General features: G+C 36.8%; 4 protein-coding genes across 5 annotated transcripts; 2 read left to right on the forward strand and 2 right to left on the reverse strand.

Moving 5' to 3' along the window:
• Positions 1 to 631: 631 nt before the first annotated feature.
• On the reverse strand, positions 632 to 9,213 carry LOC127935461 (endoribonuclease ZC3H12A). Of its 2 annotated transcripts, XM_052533347.1 has the most exons (7): positions 9,195 to 9,213; positions 9,064 to 9,102; positions 7,762 to 8,327; positions 5,215 to 5,354; positions 3,723 to 3,957; positions 3,516 to 3,616; positions 632 to 2,924 (listed from the first exon to the last, which is right to left on the reverse strand). In XM_052533347.1, the coding sequence occupies exons 3-7, from the start codon at positions 8,277 to 8,279 to the stop codon at positions 2,017 to 2,019; spliced, it is 1,902 nt and encodes a 633-aa protein (XP_052389307.1). In that variant the 5' UTR covers positions 8,280 to 8,327; positions 9,064 to 9,102; positions 9,195 to 9,213; the 3' UTR covers positions 632 to 2,016. The 2 variants fall into 2 exon arrangements, with proteins under 2 accessions (XP_052389307.1, XP_052389306.1); XM_052533346.1 differs by having other exon boundaries at positions 9,064 to 9,201.
• A 2,325-nt stretch (positions 9,214 to 11,538) lies between these two features.
• LOC127934993 (golgin subfamily A member 6-like protein 6) lies at positions 11,539 to 14,686 on the reverse strand. The gene is made up of 6 exons (XM_052532572.1): positions 13,738 to 14,686; positions 13,311 to 13,673; positions 13,131 to 13,250; positions 12,780 to 12,839; positions 12,069 to 12,308; positions 11,539 to 11,888 (listed from the first exon to the last, which is right to left on the reverse strand). Exons 1-6 carry the CDS (start codon positions 14,608 to 14,610, stop codon positions 11,730 to 11,732), a joined length of 1,815 nt encoding a protein of 604 aa, XP_052388532.1. The 5' UTR covers positions 14,611 to 14,686; the 3' UTR covers positions 11,539 to 11,729.
• A 1,402-nt stretch (positions 14,687 to 16,088) lies between these two features.
• LOC127935475 (protein OSCP1-like) lies at positions 16,089 to 20,646 on the forward strand. The gene is made up of 11 exons (XM_052533376.1): positions 16,089 to 16,266; positions 16,612 to 16,641; positions 16,883 to 17,037; positions 17,421 to 17,588; positions 17,768 to 17,848; positions 18,035 to 18,138; positions 18,266 to 18,394; positions 18,961 to 19,030; positions 19,235 to 19,380; positions 19,975 to 20,035; positions 20,510 to 20,646. Exons 1-11 carry the CDS (start codon positions 16,155 to 16,157, stop codon positions 20,627 to 20,629), a joined length of 1,176 nt encoding a protein of 391 aa, XP_052389336.1. The 5' UTR covers positions 16,089 to 16,154; the 3' UTR covers positions 20,630 to 20,646.
• A 1,993-nt stretch (positions 20,647 to 22,639) lies between these two features.
• Positions 22,640 to 23,244, forward strand: LOC127935493 (U7 snRNA-associated Sm-like protein LSm10). The gene has a single exon (XM_052533409.1). It carries the CDS (start codon positions 22,640 to 22,642, stop codon positions 23,003 to 23,005), a length of 366 nt encoding a protein of 121 aa, XP_052389369.1. The 3' UTR covers positions 23,006 to 23,244.
• Positions 23,245 to 24,001: the final 757 nt, after the last annotated feature.

A 24,001-nucleotide genomic window follows, 5' to 3' on the forward strand; every position in this document is an offset into this window, starting at 1 on the left:
TTCTACACCATCTTCCACCAATTTGTCACTGGAGTTGCAAACAAGTTATGAAATATAATATAATAAAGAACAAAAGTCGAGAACAAGAACAAAAGACAATAAATAAATAATAAAAAAAGACCTGTATTTCACGTCAATGGCTCTATCAATTCATTTTTAAAAAAACAATAGAACTTTTGTTTTTGAAATTTCTCAACAACCATCATTTGAGTTGTGAAATAAAACAAGGAACAAAAGTAAAGTCACCCTTTATGACTAATAATGTCAAGATGTTGAGAAATACTATCAGCTTTTCCTGGAGAAGAAACATTTGCTCTTTCATTATGAACTCTAATTCCATGCAACTCGGAAAAATCAAGAAGATCAGATGTTGGTGGATTAGATCTCTGCTATCAGTGAGTCAGTATGTCGGTCATGCGGTTTCTTTGCTAAGGTGGAGTGAAACCGCATGTAAAGCAAATACATTAGGTGGTTTCTAGAAGGGAACATTGATTTTTGAGGAATGCATCTTTCACAAAAGAGGTCGTTGCCTGCAGCACGAATGCTTCTAAAGGTCAGGTCTGCTCTTGCTTGTCATAAACATATGTTTAGGAACAACACAAGCAAGTCAAATAAAAGTCAAAGACTGATATGGGTACATAAATATGGAATTTTATTTTCATAACATGAGACACAGCATAAAAAAGAAAATGACATATTTAAATGAGCAAAGAACATGCAGCTGAATATAACAAAAAATGGCAAAAAAAATTGCCTACTCAGTAATTTATTTTTTTTAAATCTAAACAGCCTCAATACAAACTAACAGAGGCAGCAAAAGATCCACGTCAATTGGCAATTACCTTTGAGAACTTTGAGAAATTATGTTAAGTTACACTGGTGATCATTGCATTCTTTAGGATATTTTTTTAAGTTAGCACTTAATAAAATGGAAAAATACACCAAAGCGTGCATACTCTTCTACCTTAGTGGTAGTTCTACTTAACAAATGTCTGTTACGGCACATGGTGCCAACACATTCAACATACTCGGTACCACAAATAATGCAGAACCACAAATAATAACACTTTAAACACATTAAAAAAAAATGTTTTTCCACAAATAAATCTGACGAAGAGCCTACGTGCTCGAAACGTCACCACATACGCTATGCGATAGCTTTTTAATAATACATTATTTTTTATACATTTGGAGCTTTGGTGTTGCCGACTTTGCATTTAAATATTTTTCCACAAATAAATCTCAATTTTTTTTTATTCCATGATCAAATATGAACTATTCTTTTTTTTTAAAACAATGGAAAGAAACGATATTAAACTCTTGCCAACAACAGCAAGATGGAAAAAGAACCCTGTTGGTTAATAAAACCAACAGAAATAAAAACTTCTGAATAGCTTGTATTGAGTCAAAGATTAAATATCTATTAAATTACTTTTTAAAATTGTGTAGACATTAATATGTCTAATTTCAAATTGTGTCCTGATTAGGAATGTCAATTCTTTTTATAGTCAAGTCTCAATTTTTCTGTCCTTGCTAAAAGCAAAACTGCCTATGACTTGAAAAAAACAGCCAATCAGAACATCAAATTTTATGTAAAGCGGAACTGTGGACCAATGAGATTTCACTAAGGGTGGAGCTACATCGCATTATGCAAAAGATTACAACAACAACAAAAAATTCTGTCCTCACTGAAAGAAATGTGCTGAATGACTCAACAGTCAATCAGAACATATCTGATATGAAGCGGGACACTGGACCAATGAGGTTTCATTGTGGGCAAAGCCACACCTAATTACGTGACTGTTTCATTTTCTGTCCCTACTGAAAAGCAAAAGAATGCATGACAAAAGACATCTATGATTGTAGAACGAAGACATTTCACTGTGGGTGGAGTTACACTGATTTACGCAACAGACTCCAGTGCAATCACATCTTGTGGTTGTGGCTGAGAACTTGTTGTAACACCTTTGGTGCCAGAATCTTAGTCTAATCACCTAGTCCTTCAACTACGATAAATTAAAAAGCCCCATCCTGAGACTGAAGGGTCAAAATCTCTGCGGCAAGTCTTTGTGGGTCAAGGAGAAATGGGAATCTGTCCATGGCTCGGTCCACCAAACGTACATTGAAAATTGCAAGTAATTTCTTCCTCACTTGCTCCCGTTCGGACCACTGAGGACTGTGATTGGAAGGCGTCCAGTGTCCATGTCCTCTCTCTGGCTGCATGGGAGTGTGGGACGCTGGAGGATATCCACCGTAATGGTCAGACCAGTAGCCCTGTTGGGGTGGAGGCCCTCTACTGTGTGGAAATGAATACTGGGACAAGTTAACAGGTGGGTAAACTGGACCTCCTCCATAGGAGTGATACTGGGGTTCAGCATAAGTTGGGTTTGGTGAGCTGGGCAGGCCCATGCTGTGTTGCTGACCGGCTCCACTGGTGCTTAAGGATTGGTAGGAACAGCAACTGCAGGGTTGGCTATTGGCCAGAACGAAACGATTCCGCCCACTGTTGGATGGTTTGGACTTCCTGTGGTCACAATGGGAAGTTTCAGAAGAATGGCATTCGTAGGAACCCAAGCCAGAATCCAAACGCTCCTGAGATCCATTGGGAAAGGAATCTAGATTTGTTGGCGAATGCCGTCGTTCTTTCTTCAAAGGAAACTTTCTTTGAGTTGGCTGGGGGGCTGCTTTCATGACAAGGACATTTTCATTGGCGTGACACTTCTTGAGAGAGCCAGCATCCAGGGAGAGTTTCTGTTCCATGATTTCCTCCAGAGACGGACTCTGACTGGAAACTGGTTGAGGTTTGTGCGGTGTGGATGAAATTTTGGCTTTGTCTCGGAGTTCATCGGCCAGGGCACGCTGCGATTGCTTGGTTCGCTCTGGATGATGAAACTTGCACTTGATTCCATAAGTGCACTTCTTTCCTGCATTGAAACAGGAGATTTTAATTCTTGTTCACATAGTATGTGCTATCCTTGTGTGGTCAGAAAAGAGATGGAATATTCTACCGTTCAAAGTTTGGGTGTATATAATTTAAAAGTTTCCCTGTCAATCTAAAGTGACAAGTAAAGAAATGTATAATGTTACAAAAGAGCTATTTTTCAAATAAATGCCATTCTTTTATATATCTTGGTTTCCACAAACATATTAAGTCGCAAAACTGTATTAAACATGGATAATAATAAGAAATATTTTCCTAGAAGCAAATCAGCATATTAGAATGATTTCTGAAGGATTGCGTGACACTGAAGACTGGAGTAATGATGCAGAAAATTCAGCCTTGCATTATAGGAATAAATTACGTTTTACATTATATTAACAAAGAAAACCAACCCAACGCTTCTGAACGCCAGTGTATATTGCTTATCAATTCCTTGTATTTGGATTTTCTCTTTAATATGGGCCATGGCAATTAAAAATGTTATGCAACACACTGATAATTACACCAACATGTGACTGCAAGACCAATGCGTCAATAATTAACAGAGAAAAAATATATATAAATATTTTCTTACCATAAGGACAGGGCTGTTTCTTAGGAATACGTGGAGTCTTCCTGAGAAAGTTATCTAGGGTGGGTCCATATCTTCCCAAAGGGTCATCCGGAGGCATAAACCTACACAAAAGCAACGTGAATTTATTCAAATTGGAATTAATTAGCAGCAGGGCTGTCAAACAACTTGACCCACACTGAAAAAAGACCAAATTGCAATGGTGCTTACTTGTCATTGACGAACGAATACATTAGAAGCCTCTCCTCTATAAAACGCTTCCACTCGGGACGTTCTCCTTGCAGATCTCGGTAAGTGTCATTGGATACAATAATGCCATCAGATTCGTACGCCAGCTTCACAATAAAACGGTCATCGTAGCAAACCACACGTTTTCCTGCCACTCTTCTGGATGGCGTGAACACCAAGAGCTTCCTCCGCTCTAACTCACGCAGAATGTGCTGATCTGAGAAAAATATTCATGACATTTAAAATCTGTTGGTGCGTTTTACAGGTATGCCATTTTGTTGCTTAATGTAAATTATTAAAGATTTGATCCATAATAAAAATAACATATTTAGTCATGCATTTTAAACTTAAGGTAACCCCTAAATGCATCTTTCACATTTTAAGACTAGCTTTTCGTACTACTTAATTAAAAAAAACAGCTGAAGAAATATGCTGAAGAAAACAAACAAACGTTAAGCAATGCAATGGCAAAAGTTGTCTGACTGATACATATATACAAAGACAAGGTATTAGAAAAATATCTGTTATTTTAGTGCAAACCTTTGACAGATTGAAAAACTAGAGATTTATGAGGTTTACGTTCATGATATGAAAATAAAGGAAGCAACATACTGACTTCTAAAGGCACTTTTTGGCAACATCAAAATTAAATGTATTGTCTTCCACTATTATATAATGTCCTTCAAGGTAGTTTCTTAGCAAATACTGATTAACATCATATCATTCAATTTATTTGATATCACAAATGATTGATGTTCCATGTTGGAACACAGTGTCTGTTGTGTTGAAACTAAACAAGCTTTAGTTGGTATTACCAGCTGTAATGAACCGCCCAAGGTGTAAAAGATTTATGGCATTTTAATTCGCTTGTGATTTTTATTGGACAAGTGCCTATTAACACATACCCAGTTTATTTCAGGAGAAGCAGGAATTCAAACATATTTACACATGTTGGCATAGTTAAATGTCAACTGTTGCTACAGCATCCCAATTATTTTTTGGATGCAGAGTATTATCACCACAACCACACAGCGTTCTATTATTTTACTCTAATTATTGCAAACATGTTGATCAAACAGTCTGGTATATCTTAACAACCAAAAGCAGTGGTTTAATTATTTCACAGCGCCCTTTATTATGTTATAAGGAAGTTACAGCGGTTTTTAAAAAACCCAGGTATTAGCCAATATATCTTATGACATGCTTCATTCAAACAGCTACGAAATAAAATCAGTGTGGGTTTTTCCCTTACTTCCAGTTCTATATGAGACCAAAGTTGGAAACCAGTGATAAAAACCAGAACTTTTTTCCATTTGGACTTTAGTTGAACCTGGCTGCTAGTATAAAAGGTCTGCAAGTCTCTTTTTAGCCATTTGGTTGCTTAGAGGAAAAACAGGACTTTGTTTATAGGAATGTGAATTCGTCTGGAAAGCAGGAATCGTTCCTGATACGAGGTGCATTCCCTTTTCCTCACCTGTAATGGGTACATCAGCTCGCGGCTGCTCTTTTCTCCAGGAAGGCACGAACACCGTGATGTCGACGTGACCCCGCTCCAGGAAGAAGTTCACTGCCAACTGAATTCCCAGACAGGAGAAAACTTCCTTGTTCCCGTGGCTAAAGCAAAACAAAACAGAAGAAAGTCAAGTTTACTTGTGAATATCAATTAGTTTGTATTTTGCATAATAAAATCATATGGCATGTGCAGACATTAATTCAGCAGATGCTTTTATCCAAATACAGAATATCAAAAGAATCTGATCAAATTAACCTGGTTTAACGTTTAGAAAAAATCTGTTTTAGAGTGAATCAAGCTACATCGGTGGCATAGGATTATAGACATAGATTAGGAGATCGTTCTTCAGGGTTTTCATTAAGATAACAGTTTATTTCCTGTATAAAATGTTTATTACAGTGAAAGTTGTTATTATCCTCCTTTCCTGGTCAACAATGTGAAATAAATAAAAAAAAATGCATCTAAATATACAGCATCTGTAAAATGCATCTAATGTTTTAATAGATGTTTTATAAAGTTGTGCCAGATTTATTTGTTTAACCCCTCACATTGTGTTCAACTTAACATTTGAATTTTGATTATAAAAGTATATATATATATATATATAAAATTCAACAAATTTTTCTCCTCCTTGTTAGTTGTTATGGTGTTCCCGGTCAAAAATGACAGATCTACAAAAAAAATTGCTTATAATTTACTTGTTATGTTATATTATTGCCAAATATCGTATTCAATCTTTTTATTAACTCGTTTTCTTTCAGTTAACCCAGTTTTTGTATTTCTTTTTGCTTATGCATCTCTGTTTTGAAGTGAACATTTTATTTTTATTTTTTTAACTCAAAAAATTTGGTGCATAAGCTCAAATCATTGCAGCCTATGATCAAGGTTTTTAAGCACAGCGCAGCAGTTAAAAATCGATAGAATTAGATGAACAAGTCTATTTTAGTTCAAATCCAAGTCAGAATCTATTAATACTCCCTCCTGAAATAAACAGAAATTATGTCATTAAAAAGTGTCAGATTTATAGGAACAAAAATAGCAAAGGTGAGTTATCCAATCAGACACTGTTGAAATGCTGCCGGGCCTGTTCTGTTACAAAGTGTTCTTTTCACAGACACATTCTCCTGCAGGATAATAAAAGGGAAGGGAGGGGACGGGAAACGACACTGATTTGCATATAAGATTATTTGCATACTGGGGTGATGACAGATACAGGAGCCTGCAGGGGCAAATCTGGACTCCACTTGCAAATGCAGGTGAAAATACAAAGGGAGGGATTTAAAAGCTTATTAAGCACGTAGGTGCTGTGAAATTCATCCAAAAAAATATTAATATAGTTTGTTTTGAAAACATATGATCTAACTACTCCAAAAAATTCCTGTTTTTCTGGTCTGACATTTGGAATTAATAACTCAAAAAAGAAAAGTGTGTAATAGGCAAAAAAATAAAGAATAATATAATAACAAAAGTTGAGTGTCATCCAGTCCACCCAATGAACAGGCATTTACATTCATCTGTTTTTTTTTATTAACATGAAAACCAAGGTATTCTGTCAAGTTGTACACCCTTTCATAAACACAAATCCATCTCTGTTTTCAGTAGAGAAAAAAAGAGAAGGAAATAGACCTGACTTGCGCATTTTCTTGAAATGTATGAGGAAATACTGGGTTTTATCTGCCCTCAACTATGACACAATTACTAAAAGCTTTCTAAAATCTTGCATGTTCAAAAGGTTAAACGTTTGGCGATGCTATTTCTCAAACATAGAAAGTCTCAATTCTAAAACTCTATTCATCTAGCTCACAGTAAACAAACATATTTAGCCAATATGATTTTTATTATCAAAATTATTTGCTACTATAACTACAGTCAAATATAATTTTAGGCAAAAAGAGTTGAACACATTTAAACATTGCTTTAAAACATTAGCCCAACACAGCAACAGACTGCTCAACCGTTTTTGATATTCCATTTGGTGATGCTAACAGCACAAAATTGCACACTTCAGGCTTAATATAGATAAAGATAAAAAGTGTCTTATTAAATGGAATTGTAAATTTTTTTAAAAATGTTTTTGAAAGAAGGCTTTTACCAAACCTGCATTTTATCAGAATAAAAAAAAACAGGAAAAACTGTAATTTTGTGAAATATTTATGCTGTTTTAAATATCGTTTTTCTATTCTAATGTTTTAAAACCATTTATTCATGCAAGTTTAATTTTCAGCGGCATCAGAGATTTCTTCATAAAACATTTTTAAAATCCTAATAATTCCAAATTAAATTTTTATTTTAATTATGACTTATATAAAAAGTGATATCTTGTGATTTTTAAAACTTCAACTGTCCTGTTAAACATTTGACACATACGGAAAGGTCAACATAAATATAATATCGCCTTTAAATTGAATGCAAATCATTTGAATAGCACTATCAAAGTGATAGAAGAGAAAAATGTAAATGTGACTGTAAACACTAGCTTATTGCATGTCATGTTTACAGTAAACTCACCTCATGGCTACGTTAGACCCATCAATAACTATTGGTTTGAGTGCGTCCTCTACCAGCTCTTCTGAAGTGCCTGACACTGCCGGAGCATTAGGGGTGCTTCGGACCTTAGAGGAAGCATCCCCACGTGAAACCAGCACCGGGGAAGCTGTCGGTTCCTCTCTCTCTTCTGATTCCCCAGCAGCCTGTATCAGCTCACCCAAAACCCTGTTGGTGTCTGCGTTGAGGCCGAGTTTAAGGAAAGCGGCACGGACCTGCGTTTGAGAAAACCCCAGCTTGAGGAACAGGTCGAGCTGGGTCTGAAACTCAGAACTTAGTTCGGAGGACTCATCTGGAGTCGGGCTGGACTGGGCCGGGTCCATTCTAACGCTGCTGGAAACGGGTGCGTTGTACAAAGATGTGGGTGCTGTTACCCATGCGTTGGTGGCGTTTATGTCAGAGCTGTGGGACCCTACACTGGATGACCAAAAGGAATCCAAATACAAGTGTAACGAGGGTATGGTGCTGATTTCAGCACTCATCTCTTCTTCTGGAAAAACGTCCTTGTAAGTCACACCTGTGTAGTGAATCTGTAATAATAGATAAGATAAAGCATTCATAGCTAATTAAGATATTTATTTATAACCTCTGATAACATTAGCTACAACATTAGCTAAATACCACATGGTAATGTAGTTAAAATCTGGTAAATATATGAAACAATTATGAATTTAATTATTAATTTAAAAACAATTAAAATGACTATAAGTAATTACTATCCAATAAATGTTTTTTTCCTCCAAGAAATAATTGAATTTAATCTTTAAAAATACATAACTTAAACATGAGTTTGCATTTATATTAAAAACGTATAAAATATAGAATTACATTAAAAATTATTATGTAATGAATCATGTATAAACAAGCTATCAAATCTACAGCATAGGAAAAGTATTTTTCATACGTGAAACTTCAGGCTTCACTGCGTAATTTTATAATAAGCAGGACTCATTACTCATTTATCATTTTAATTTGTGAAATTCAGACACTATAACAGCGACATCACATTATTTCCATTCTCTTTATTTGCGGCGCGTACCCGCATTCCAGCACATGGACGCGCTCACCGCTTTGTTTACAAATATTTTAAAGTTTATTTCTACATAAGATCACTATTTTAGTAGATATTAAATAGTTTACTATTACAGATGTCTATGTCAACTATTAGAAATGTCAATATACGGAAACCATCGCATAGTGTATTTATATGTAGCCTACAAATAAAGAAGTGGGAAAAGTTACAAGCAAAATAAAAGTTTTACGTACCTTTACTTGATCTGTTCTCTTTGTGTTTCGAGCTGCTGTCTTGTAAAAAAAAAACAAAAAGTTAATAAGTACGTAAGTTTCGTTCTGCTTGAACATAAAACAGCAAAATACCGGGGAGAGAATCGACACACCTTTATCTTAGAAACGCAGAACCAGGAAGTAAGTCGTGTGCTGACGTCACGGGGGCCCTCGGCTCTTACCCATACAGTAGACTCCATTTATGTTTCTTCTTCCTCTATTAAAAATAATAAGCTATAATAAAAGACTTTGTTTGAAAAAGCAGAAGTTATCTAAAAAGAAATTAACTTAAAAAATAAGAAGTTGTAAAACTGGTGTAATATTTGTAAAAAAAAAAAAAAAAAAAATGTTTTTATTTAGCTTCACTTTATTTCCATAGAAACTTTTGTCTTTTTTCTCTTTGTTTCGTTTATTGTAATGTACCCACTGGCTGCATTTGTAAATTGGAAAAGAATGCTGTTAACACTACAGTAGGCTACATTATTATTATTTATATATTTTTTAAATTCTCAACTCATTCGTTTAAAAATACATTTTCCATTAGAATCAATTGTTTTACACATCATATGAGAACTGAGGTCATATGAGTACTTTAAGTTCCACTTTTTATTTCCTAGAAAATCCAGAACGCACAAGCAACAACTGATCCGGAGAAACTATACCCTAATGGAACATCGAGAAATACTTTGATTTATTTTAGTAATAGTTCTTTATTAGAAGTTAAAGGTCTTTGATGAACTTAGGATCATACAAACCTGATTCCAAAAAAGTTGGGATACTCTACAAATTGTGAGTAAAAAAGGAATGGAATAATATAAAATTCCCATAAATTTATATTGTATTCCCAATAGAATATCAAATTTTGAAAGTGAGACATTGTTTTGAAATGTCATGCCAAATATTGGCTCATTTTGGATTTCATGAGAGCTACACATTCCAAAAAAGTTGTGACAGGTAGCAATAAGAGGTCAGAAAAGTTAATGTACAGATAAGGAACAGCTGGAGGACCAATTTGCAACCTAATGTCAATTGGCAACATGATTGGGTATGAAAAGAGTCTCTCAGAGTGGCAGTGTTTCTCAGAAGTCAAGATGGGCAGAGGATCACCAATTCCCCCAATGCTGCAGCGAAAAATAGTGGAGCAATATCAGAAAGGAGTTTCTCAGAGAAACATTGCAAAGAGTTTGAAGTTATCATCTACAGTGCATAATATTCTCCAAAGATTCAGAGAATCTGGAACAGTCTCTGTGCGTAAGGGTCAAGGCCGAAAAACCATCCTGGATGCCCATGATCTTCGGGCCCTTAGATGCACTGCATCACATACAGGAATGTTACTGTAATGGAAATCACAACATGGACTCAGGAATACTTCCAGAAAACATTGTCAGTGAACACAATATACCGTGCCGTTCCCTGTTGACGGCTAAAACTCTATAGGTCAAAAAAGAAGCCATATCTAAACATCATCCAGAAGCGCAGTAGTTTTCTCTGGGCCAAGGCTCATTTAAAATGGACTCTGGCGAAGTGGAACACTGTTCAGTGGGCAGACGAATCAAACTTTGAAGTTCTTTTTGGAAAACTAGGACACCATGTCATCCGGACTAAAGACAACAAGGACAACCCAAGTTGTTATCAGCGCTCCCAACTTTTTTGAGATGTGTTGATGCCATGAAATTTAAAATAAACTTATTTTTCCCTTAAAATTATACATTTTCTCAGTTTAAACATTTGATATGTCATCTATGTTGTATTCTGAATAAAATCTTGAAATTTGAAACTTCACATCATTGCATTCTGTTTTTATTCACAATTTGCCCCAACTTTTTTGGAATCGGGTTTGTACAAAGAAGTGACCAAGTATGTTGTCTGTGATTTTATTAACACAATTTAACTGTTTATTATTTTTTATATGTGTGATACTGTTAAATTCATAACAACAACAACAACAATTAACTTATTTATAAATGTATTGCTTTTATACAAATTGGTCTAAGAATTAGTTTAATAGGTAAAGTAAAATAGGCCAAAAGTTATTGAGTAGGCATTAATTCACATGTTCTACATTTGTAAATTTCACTTCCCCTAAACAGCATATGACAGTGAGAAGTGACGGTGTAATCTTGGTGCTTTTTTTTAATTTCTCACTATTACTCCAGTTTATTAGTTCCTCAAAGACAGCAACATATTTTCACACTCTCACATTTGGTTGATGTTATCTTGGGATAAAGAAATGCAAATGTCAAGACAACAACGACAGAATCATCAACATTTTGGTATATGTCAAAAGTAATTTGTTTTGTGGTTTGTAAAAAAGGGAAACCCCTAAGATAAAACTTAAGTCAGACCACAGTTAGTTGCATAGATTGCAACTAGACCTCTCACCTGTTTTCTTGATTGAATATTTTTCTAATTGACATGCAAATAATGAATGACAAAACACTGTTATGTATTGTATGTTTGTATATTTTATTTGACTGACAGAATGTGCTTGAGTGCTGCTTATACAATTGTTGTAATTCACAGAGATTAAAATGTAAATCTATTTTAATTTTAAGTGGTATCTTTATTCTCTTAAAGAGACTAATGTTAATGTTTCCATATTCAAAGTAAAGGAGATGATCGGGGTCTTCTGTGAACTTTGTGGCAATTTACCTTTTTAATAAACTTTTTTTTGGGATGTTGTTCACCTTGGGCATGATGTTCTTCATGCGCAGTGTGAGATTCTTCTTCTGTTGAACCTTCTCCACCTTCTGCCTGGTGGTCCTCGTCCGCAGCGCCAGTTTCTCCTCCTGCTGCACTTTCTCCACCTTCTGCCTGGTGGTCCTCGTCCGCAGCGCCAGTTTCTCCTCCTGCTGAACTTTCTCCACCTTCTGCCTGGTGGTCCTCGTCCGCAGCGCCAGTTTCTCCTCCTGCTGCACTTTCTCCACCTTCTGCCTGGTGGTCCTCGTCCGCAGCGCCAGTTTCTCCTCCTACTGCACTTTCTCCACCTTCTGCCTGGTGGTCCTCTTCCGCAGCGCCAGTTTCTCCTCCTGCTGCACTTTCTCCACCTTCTGCCTGGTGGTCCTCGTCCGCAGCGCCAGTTTCTCCTCCTGCTGAACTTTCTCCACCTTCTGCCTGGTGGTCCTCGTCCGCAGCGCCAGTTTCTCCTCCTGCTGAACTTTCTCCACCTTCTGCCTGGTGGTCCTCTTCCGCAGCGCCAGTTTCTCCTCCTGCTGAACTTTCTCCACCTTCTGCCTGGTGGTCCTCGTCCGCAGCGCCAGTTTCTCCTCCTGCTGCACTTTCTCCACCTTCTGCCTGGTGGTCCTCGTCCGCAGCGCCAGTTTCTCCTCCTGCTGAACTTTCTCCACCTTCTGCTGCACTTTCTCCACCTTCTGCCTGGTGGTCCTCGTCCGCAGCGCCAGTTTCTCCTCCTGCTGAACTTTCTCCACCTTCTGCTGCACTTTCTCCACCTTCTGCCTGGTGGTCCTCGTCCGCAGCGCCAGTTTCTCCTCCTGCTGCACTTTCTCCACCTTCTGCATGGTGGTCCTCGTCCGCAGCGCCAGTTTCTCCTCCTGCTGAACTTTCTCCACCTTCTGCCTGGTGGTCCTCTTCCGCAGCGCCAGTTTCTCCTCCTGCTGAACTTTCTCCACCTTCTGCACCTTCTGCCTGGTGGTCCTCGTCCGCAGCGCCAGTTTCTCCTCCTGCTGCACTTTCTCCACCTTCTGCCTGGTGGTCCTCTTCCGCAGCGCCAGTTTCTCCTCCTGCTGAACTTTCTCCACCTTCTGCCTGGTGGTCCTCTTCCGCAGTGCCAGTTTCTCCTCCTGCTGAACTTTCTCCACCTTCTGCACCTTCTGCCTGGTGGTCCTCGTCCGCAGCGCCAGTTTCTCCTCCTGCTGAACTTTCTCCACCTTCTGCTGCACTTTCTCCACCTTCTACTGAACTTTCTCCACCTTCTGCCTGGTGGTCCTCGTCCGCAGCGCCAGTTTCTCCTCCTGCTGAACTTTCTCCACCTTCTGCCTGGTGGTCCCCTTCCGCAGCGCCAGTTTCTCCTCCTGCTGCACTTTCTCCACCTTCTGCCTGGTGGTCCTCTTCCGCAGCGCCAGTTTCTCCTCCTGCTGAACTTTCTCCACCTTCTGCCTGGTGGTCCTCGTCCGCAGCGCCAGTTTCTCCTCCTGCTGCACTTTCTCCACCTTCTGCCTGGTGGTCCTCGTCCGTAGCGCCAGTTTCTCCTCCTGCTGCACTTTCTCCACCTTCTGCCTGGTGGTCCTCGTCCGCAGCGCCAGTTTCTCCTCCTGCTGAACTTTCTCCACCTTCTGCCTGGTGGTCCTCTTCCGCAGCGCCAGTTTCTCCTCCTGCTGAACTTTCTCCACCTTCTGCCTGGTGGTCCTCGTCCGCAGCGCCAGTTTCTCCTCCTGCTGCACTTTCTCCACCTTCTGCCTGGTGGTCCTCGTCCGTAGCGCCAGTTTCTCCTCCTGCTGCACTTTCTCCACCTTCTGCCTGGTGGTCCTCGTCCGCAGCGCCAGTTTCTCCTCCTGCTGCACTTTCTCCACCTTCTGCCTGGTGGTCCTCGTCCGCAGCGCCAGTTTCTCCTCCTGCTGCACTTTCTCCACCTTCTGCCTGGTGGTCCTCGTCCGCAGCGCCAGTTTCTCCTCCTGCTGAACTTTCTCCACCTTCTGCCTGATGGTCCTCGTCCGCAGCGCCAGTTTCTCCTCCTGCTGCACTTTCTCCACCTTCTGCCTGGTGGTCCTCGTCCGCAGCGCCAGTTTCTCCTTCTGCTGAAGATTCTCCACCTTTAACTTCCATGTCAGAATCAGGCAAGGCAACATCTTCATTGCTACCTGAGTCAGCTACAATCCCCTTCCCTAATTTGCCATTAAAGTTGATGATTGTTTGGATGACTTTAGGACCAGGGAAGTCCATAGCAATTATACCTACACAATGTGGTCTTTTTTCGTCTCCTTTAAGATTGAGAAGATAATCATCAACTTGTTTATTTAGTGTTTTTGCGATTTTTAGTGGCCCTGATTCTCCGTTGGCCTCAGTGTATGTGAGCATCATCTCCTGCTCACACTTTTGTGAAGCTTTCTTGATATTTTCTCTCATTTGTGTTTCTTTTGTATCCATGTCTGCGTTCAGTTCAGTAACTTGAACAGAAAGTCCTAATTCTAATGTTGGACTCTGAATCAAGACTATCTTGCCTCTCACCTGGCCCAAAGTTGGAATCTCTTTGTCTCTCCACAAAGGCCAATCTTGACTTAAAAACTCTGTGACTTGAGCAACAGCACCCTCATCTGGAGTTACTCTAAGCAACAGTGTCTCTTTTTTCTGTTTCACAAGGAACGTCTGCATAGTGATCAAAAAATAATTAAGGGTCTTTTGTTCCTGGTCGGAGGACACGTGCAAGTCAAAAAAACGCACGCCTGCATCCAGTTGGTTGTGCAGTCCCCATGCTTGGAACATTGGATTGGACTTTTTAGAGTATCTGTTGCTTTGGTGTGTTCCAGGGATTGATATAGCTGATAGAAGCATGTCATTTTCTATCTTCTTCATCCATTTGTGTCTGACATACTTATAATTGAGAGTTTTAGAGGCGCCAACATGTTCTTCACACTCACACGTAAGGACAGCCACCCTGCAAGAAATTTTTAAAAATAAATTTAAGTGTGTCTCTATATAAAATGGCACTAATATCGTTTTCTTACAGAATCAATCAAATCAAAAATGTTTTCATGTTTGCCATGCATACTCACCACAATAGAACTTACAATATAAACACAGAAAGGTACTGAAGGTTTCCCATGATTTTTTACTTCTTTCTGCAACAGCACTTCTGAAAAATTAATAATCGATATAGATGAATAGAGTTAATCATATATAAAGCTTATAATCGTCTAGCCTGTAATTTGATCTTGAACATCACAGCCTATGAATATTTCTAAAGAGCTAAAATCACTGTTCACATTATTGAATATGGCTATTGTAAAACATTTTTAAAAAAGCAATCATTAACAGCTGGTTTCGTGCTCTTGACAGCAAATAACAACTTTAAAACCTTGAGTAATCCAAACTTCAGCTCTACATGTTTAAAGTGCAAGAGTTCTCAGTAAAATTAATTTGCATTTTGCCATCATGCCAAAATAAACACATTAAACATTATTTCATATTTGGGAATGTGTTACATCATGATTTTCAAACAACAACAACAAAAATTATTTAAAAATAATTATACTTACTAGAGCAATCATGTGTTGAAGATAAAAAGATAAGTAGTTTGCCCTGAATATTTTTGACCTTGGCATCAGACAGTTCAAGTAAAAAAACAGTGATGTTTGCAGTCTTTCCTTTTGTCATATACTTTACATCTTTAACTGAGGCAGTTATCCAGAATTTGACTACATTTGCCTAAACAGTATCCATTCCTTCACTGTGTACAGATAGCATATGAAAATCATCTTTTATAAAGTTTTTAAGAGCAATAACGAAGGAACATCTTACATGAATAGAATTTTGGCACCTTTTAAATAATGACACGACATTGTATATATGTGAGGAAGGTAGATATTAACTTAAAGGGTACGTGTTTTCAGGAAAAGGATATTTTACAAGGCAGCTTGGGGCATATATATGTTATATATATTTATTTATATATTTAGTTAGCCAAAACAAATTTGATTTGAAATATTTTAATGCTATTCTTTTACAGTTAAGCTCTTTTTGCAGTTTCATAACTGGAAAAAAAAATCAATAAACTGGAAATAAATGCATCAAAAAATCAATAAACTACTTTTAACTATCTAAAGTGTGACAAATACACCAGCTGCCTCCAAAACTAATTGATCGATTGTTAACTGAAATTTTGTTTGAATGAATGAATGAATAGAATGGAACATGTATTCAGTAGCTACTAATAATCCATCCACCGCGCGCGTCTGTAATGACAGGTGTGTGTGTGTGTGTGTGTGTGTGTGTGTGTGTGTGTGTGAGCGCGCGCGCAGGAGCAGCAGGTCAGCGTGGCATTACGTGACGTCATAATGCCCCGCTAGAAGCAGAGTAAAACAAAAACCCAATAAAGGCGTACAATAACACTTTTCAACATGTCTCAAAGAACTCTTCCTTTGCTCATCATAAACCTCGGCGGAGAAATGATCTACATTCTGGACCAGCGCCTCCGAGCGCAGGATGAGAACGATGATGAAACTCAGAGAGGTAACCAACAGTAGTTTCGACCCCCCCATATAGACACAATAGCTGCCTAACTAACGAAATCACGCTTTAGTAAGCTGCCAACAAACTAGTGCGTCAAATATAATTAAAAAATATGTATAATGCAAATATAATGAAAAAAAAAATTATAATTGTTTACATGCTTGATGTGATCTCAGCTGCTGTCAGAAGGTAACTGACAGTGAAAAGATTCATGTACCATGCATAATTTTCAATTACCCTACACTAAACTACATCCTGTGGTAAGACTCCTGGAGGGGAACTGCTTGAACTTCTTCAGATGTAACAGAAATGTGTCCTTAATGCAGGTTATTTGCAATTTTGCAGGCCGTTGGACAGATGATGACAGGAAAAGAGGTACATTATTATTATTTTTTTTTTAATGACAATACCCAAATAAAAGTAATTCAAAAAATTCACACTTCATATAATGTCTTTATTTCATAATCAAACCCATAATTAACTATTGTACAAAAATCATGATGCAAACAGCAGCTTCTTTTCTGTTTTCTTTCTTATTTCTGTGATATTTAAGATTTGACTCCTGTCTCAATGTTTGTTTGTTTTCTCACTCATCTTTCTCATGTTCTTTCTATAGTAATGAATGATATAGTGGGCACTATGTTCAATAAGGCTTTTCTAGGGGAGCTCTTGCGGCCGCAGGATCTGTACTCCCACCGAGCCCTGCGGACAGTTTTGACACGGATAGCACATGCCTCTATTATGCGTCTAAACCCGGCCAGCATGGATAAGGTATGAACTCATCCTCTCCCCAGGCAAAACAATTGTGAATCACATTCTTTTTTCTTTTTGCATTGAGTTTTCCTATAGAGTGCGTGTAATTAAATACATTATTAGCTAAAGATTTAACTTAATAACTCAAAGTGATTTAGAGAAATAGCACACCAATAGCATTTAACAATTTATAATGTAACTATAAAACGGTGCTATTTCTACTTGTTCCAGCTCAGATAAAAGTTAGTTACATTCAGTAATATTAAATAATATTTCTTACTTGAATCAAACCAGTTAAATTAGACCACACGTAGCACATTGTTTCAGCTCATTTGGCACAAAAATGTTCACAATTTATGACCAATTTCCGGTTTACATTAGTGTTGTTATCTTTAATGTAGCTGTACGATTTGATGACTATGGCCTTTAAGTATCAGATCGTTCTGTGTCCACGTCCACAAGATTTACTGCTTATCACCTTCAACCACACGGACACCATCAAGGAACTGGTTAAGGATAATCCCAGCCTAATTAACCAGATCAGTGAAGCCCAGAGACAGCTTATTGAGGTAAAATTCCAGTCGCTTACCAAGAACTAGATTGCTCCTAGTTTCTAAATGTGGTGTAAATCTTGTGTAATAATATATAATTATATCTCCCTATGAACTGATCTCTATTGAGAATCTATCACACATCAAGTTGCTTTTCTTCACACTTGACGAATTTAAAAAAAGCACCTCTTTCTAAGGTATACACACCCTTATCCGATGGTGAGTTTCAACTCCTCCGACATACGCTGCTCGTTCTCTTTCAAGATATGCAAATCAGGGTGAGCAGTTTGTTAGTGACAGCTTATTGCCATAGTGTTTGAACTGGATCACTGCCAGATCATACGGTTGTATGCAAATCAGTCATGGCATTTATTTTGTAAGATCATTCAAGCGTAGCCATTTGTCATGCAGTCGTAGTGACACTTACTGATTTCATGAGACTTTGTGATATGTTCTTTCATCAGGTCTCGATTTTCTTGAACGAAAAGATCCAGAACCCAAATGGCCATTTTGTGCTGCAGACCTCGGGGCCGGTGCCTTACGGATCTGAGGCTCCTGGTTTAATCAGGTGATGCAGATGAAATAACTTTTCACTGGGAAACAAAGAGGCTTTGTGGAAATAAGATCACATTGTTACTGTCATACAACTCATATGCACTTCCTTCAGAATTTCTTTAAACATTCTCGTCTCACAGGTGGTTTAATGCTAAAGGCCGAGAGGTGAGGAGAACTAGGTTTCCCAGTGGAGGAAGCTACAAGAGTGCTACACACCAGGGTTCATTTGACCTCTCTGGGGACAGGATCACACTTTTGGGCACCAACATGTAAATATCAAAATTAATAGTTAGGAATTTCAACTGCTTTTTTTCCAATATTGTAAACTTATATAAATAGAATGTAGTAAATATATTGTATTATATATTATAAATTTAAGAATATTTCAAATGCAATATAAAAATTAATTAACCATTTCATTTAAAAAGATACTTATTTAATATAAAAAAATATAGTTATATTCAGCAAGGATGCATTTAAATAATCAAGTTACAGTAAAGAATCTTACATTGTTACAAAAAAATATTTTCCAAAGTTCCAAACTTTTTACTCAAAGAATTATGAAATATCTACATTATATCTATATATATATATATATATATATATATATATATATATATCATGGTTTCCACAAAAATATTAAGCAGCATAAATTACATTTTAATATATATTAAAAAATATATTAAAATGGAGAACTATTATTTGAAGTTTTTATAATATTTAAGAATATTACTGTTTTACTGTATTTTTCACAAACGTATGAGAGATTGTGTGTGTGTGTGTGTGTGTGTGTGTGTGTGTGTGTGTGTATGAATCTCTGTTGACATCTGTACAGGTACAACACACCCTCACATGAAGACATGGATCCATCAAGCACCTCTAACAGAACAAATAAACCAAAGCAGGTACACCCTTACTGTAGGCATCATGCCAGATTCCAGAAGTCCTGCTCATTTTGAGGAAAAACTAATAGTCTAATAATAATATTATACTATACAATATAATACTATTATATTGGTAACATGTAGATTTATTGAAATGTTTATCTTGGATAAAATCTCTGGGTGTCATTGTGTGTTTGTGTGCAAATCGGAACATGATGTGGACAGACAGACACTGCGCCCAATCCTCTGGCCACAGAGGAGCTCAACCTGCTCGCTAAACTGATGGGTGGAATGGAGGTGCAGAAACTCTCAAATGTGGATCCTGGTTTCAAAGTGAACCTGTTAACCTTAGACCAGGAGGATGAGGGCATGTAAGCATTACTAATCCAGGCATAATCCTGCCAGGAGCCACACAGATCCCCGAATGTGTGCTTCATTTTCTTATGTAGGCTTATACTGAAATATATAAATGTCAAATATAAAATATATTACAAACTATTAAACATATATTATAAAACACCATATATGATATAAAATATGCTATAAAATAGTAGCTTTCTCTCTATATATTTTTTTATTATAGTTAACTAAATCCAAATAGTTGTTATAGTTTTTATATTACTACTATTATATTATAGTTTATATATATATATATATATATATATATATATATATATATATATATATATATATATATTATATTATATTATAGTTAAATAGAGAGAGAGAGAGAGAGAGAGAGAGTTATTATAGTTATGTAAATCCAAAATGTAACTTAAATGTTAAAAAAAAAATTACTTTTATTTCAGCAATTAAGTTGTTTTTTTTCCCCAGCTGTTTAGAATCAAAACTAGTGATGCCTGATTCATAAAGGTCTGAAATTGTTTGCAATTCAGAAGGCATGATTGAAAATCACAGGTAAAAACATTTATTTATATAACCAAATCTCTCAAAATGTTTTTCAGTGGAATTTCAGTAGGAATGGAGCATCAATCATCTGGAGTCATAAGCATACAAGCCACACAGGTGCCGTCTCATGCAATTTACAAATCTGCTCATGTCCTTGTCTTTCTTTATTTTGTTGCCCAGGGCTGGGAATGCCCTATGCTATTAGTAAAACTATGATTTACTAAGAAACACAAGCATTGCTCCAGGGTGAGCTTAACTTGAGAGCTTTTTGGCAATGATTTTATTTTTTGATTCAAATGTGAGTTACTAGGAAGTTAACACCAAAAGAAGCAACCACACATTTGTTTCTGTTAACTCAGGATTGTTTTATGAGTTTGCACTTATCTCTTGTCAAGTGTCAAGTGCCCTAAAAAAATTTAATACGTGCATACTGTGTTTGTGGTAATCCCAAACCACATCATTAAATTTTTTTGTCATTAGTGACTCAGTCATAAGTTTACTCCTTATGTATTAATACCAAACTCTAAGTTTCAGTAAATGGCTCAATATAAATCACTTTTTTTTTTAAAATGTTTACCTTGGTATTCTCAGGATCAGCTGGCCAGCACTGAGCTGGCACGTATAGCGGGAGAATTTGATGAAGGGAGAAGCCCAACAGAGGAACCCGGGAACAAGGGGGAGGACTTGCTGGCCATGATGGATGAGCTGTAAAGGTCACTCTCTGTAGATTGTGAGTCAGGAAACATTTGGTAGGTCTGAACTGTAACAGAAAAAAATGGTAGGTTTGGAAATGCCTGACATTCATACAAAAACTTTAAAGCAGTTGAAAAATAAAACATCTGAGTTTGTCTTCATAAAAAACTCATTGTGTCCATAATGTCAGTTTAATATGTATGATTGACATGCAATGACTGATTTAGCTTTGAAAATGAAAGCATTTTGAGTTCCCTGGAAGAGAAGGCGTTTCTTTCTGTTGACAGAAAACCAACATAGATTTAGACAAGCGTCAACAGTATAACCTTCAATATAATTTATACATGTTGGTGCAAGTTCACATGGGTTAGATTTATTTTTCAATTGTTTTCTTTTTTCTTTCTTTAATCACTGAAATTCTCTATATTGTTTTCAAAATTGTCAAACTTTTAACAAGGTACTTTTTTATGTATAGATACTGTGTACAAAATAGTTTTAACTAACATAAAAATCAAAAAAATGTAAGTGTGTAAGGGAAGAAAAAAAAAACATTTTATTCAAATAATTATAGGGAGTTAAAGCTCAACAGAAGTTTGGGATTTTTGAATGTTTAACATTTTTACTGTTTTATTGTTTCATAATTGTTTTACTGCTCAGATTTAGCACTAAAACACATTACATACCATGTAATACATGTTAAAAACAGATATTATACTTTTTTTTTCAGACAGTATTTCACATATCAAACAAAGCTATTCTCAAATTAACCGCAGATGGCCAGCAGTGAACCTGTTTTTTTTTCTCCTTGAACTACAGTTGAAATCAGGAATAAACCTGAAATGAGAACTGAGAAATAGCCACTGGAAAAAATTACGACAAATAACTACTTTTAGCCCCTGAAATGGGGAACAAAGGGAACCCCGTCAAAAACAAAAACAAGTAAATTCCTAAAAAACGCGATTTGTACAGGAGGAACCCTCGAAACGCGACTACCGTAAATTAGTTTTGGGCTAGTTATAATGAACAATTGAACGGGTTTTGTTGTGAAAACCTGGCAACTCTGCTACGATACTGTTTATCCGAGACATCACAATGGTCACCACTCGCTACTGGCTTTCTTTTACTGTCTATGCTCACTAGAGGGAGCGCGCGCGACATTAATCCGGTACGTCTTGATGACGTCACGTTCCTCTGCGACGAATTTGACGAAGCGCGGCGCTAGAAACTAGAATGTAAACATGATGTTTTGGACATGTTAGACAACACAAAGGAAGGTAATAAAATGAATGTTTTTACTGCAGGTGGCATATGTGATTCAATAAGGATTTCAGGAAAGCAGTACTATAGCCAAACTATGATTGTGACTGGAAACAGATCATCACACACACACACATACATATAATTTTTAAAAACAAAAATAATATTCTGTTGAAATGTTATTTATATATATATATATATATATATATATATATATATATATATATATATATATATATATATATATATATATATATATATATATAATAAAATACCGTGTATATATAAAATGTTTGTTACTTATGTTTTAGTGCTTTAAAATGTCTTTAAATACTTTGTTTGATATTTTGTTATATAAGATTTTAAAGTCAACTAACTGTTGTTTGACTAAAAGTTAATTTTTACTTACATTATTTACTTTTCATTCTGGATTTCTCTTTGTTAGACAAGAAACCTAATTTGCATATTTTCCATGCAATGTGTGGTTTGTCTGTCAGCAGAGCCTCTCAAAAATATGCACGTATGCACATGCTCAGAAACATCTAAATAAAAATTCTGAGCATGTAGCTCAAATTGTAATACAAATCATATATTTGTACAGAGCTACCTTTTTACAATTAATTGGCAGAGAATCATTGTTATAATTTTCATCAAGTTTCTCTTTTTGGTGCCATAAAAATAAATAAAATACAAAAAAAAGTGATTCTTAAATTATTCACACTGCAAGACAAATTACTTTGATTGTTAGTGATTCTCTGTGCACAGGTGAACATGGACGTCGTGAGCCATTCCATTCGTGAGCGCACCATTGCTGAGAACAGTCTGGTGATTCTTCTGCAGGGTCTGCATGGCCAGGTGACCACCATTGACCTGCGAGATGAGAGCACAGCGAGGGGACGCATTATTAACGTCGATGCTTTCATGAACATCCGGCTGGAGAAGGTTCTGTACAGGGACAGACGTGGATTCATGTCCAGTATGGACGACTTGTTCATCACTGGCAGAAATGTGCGTTACGTCCACATCCCAGACCACATGAACATCATAGAGACAATAGAGACCCAGCTCGCAAAAATACACCGTGTGCGAAACTTTGGAGCAAGCAGTGGACGCAAAGAATATTCTAAGAACAAATAGATTTTCTGAGAAACTAATGTTTGTCAAATAGATGGTTTTGTAATGCACAGTTTTATTTTTCATTAAGCAATGCAATCATGGAGCGAAAAAGGAATATATAGTTAAAATGTTGCTGGTTGGTGATCGAACAAGCTCTGAATAGTGTCTCTAGGAAAAGTGTGGGCAAAGTTATTTCTGTTTATTTTGTTTTGCTCTAGTGGTTTGAAAAAAAAAAACAATAAACAGTGAAATAACCATGATCGACATGTTGATGCTTGTGCTTGTTTAAAACGTAACTTTTAATATTTGTTTTGTCTCTAAATTGTGATGTCAGTATTTCTTAACCACAATAATTGTCTAAATGCAAATATTGGTATTTTACGGCCTTTATTTGTGCAATTCAAAAACATTGTTTGCTGTGTAATTACTGTTTCTGTTAATGTTTTATACTGCAAAATAAGATCAGAATTGGTGATTAGTTCATATGATCATATAAATATTTAACAGAACAGTCCTGGATTGGACGGGAATCTTCTAACATGGCAAGCTTGTTTGTGGGCAATGTGGCAAGAGACATCTTATTTTGTAACAATATTATTTAGCTTCCAGAACGCTGTGTATATTTTGGCATTGCGTATGAGGTCGCAGGATTTTCTGTGACCACATAATCATCATCTTTGCAATGACTTAAACCTCATTCCTGTCTGGACACTGGAATATTCTGGTAAACAAATGAACAAACATTACACAATATGACAATTACCACATGCTGCATATGAATAAACTTTTAATTCTTTTAAATCTGGGACATTTGGGGGCATGCTCAACTCAGTGTTCAAGGTGTTCAATCTCACTGGGCTTTCCACATCCTAAATTTCCCCAGCATGCACCTGCTCAAATGAGTATGTTGCCCACATTATGGTCTTTCATCTCCATCAGACTCAACTCATCTGAAGAGCATGGTTCACTGTACTGTTAAAGATAAAAGGTTGTAACTGGCTGTTGCTGTTGCTTGGG

The sequence above is a fragment of the Carassius gibelio genome, chromosome A19 (genome assembly GCF_023724105.1).
Source record: "Carassius gibelio isolate Cgi1373 ecotype wild population from Czech Republic chromosome A19, carGib1.2-hapl.c, whole genome shotgun sequence".
NCBI classification, from domain to species: Eukaryota; Metazoa; Chordata; class Actinopteri; order Cypriniformes; family Cyprinidae; genus Carassius; species Carassius gibelio.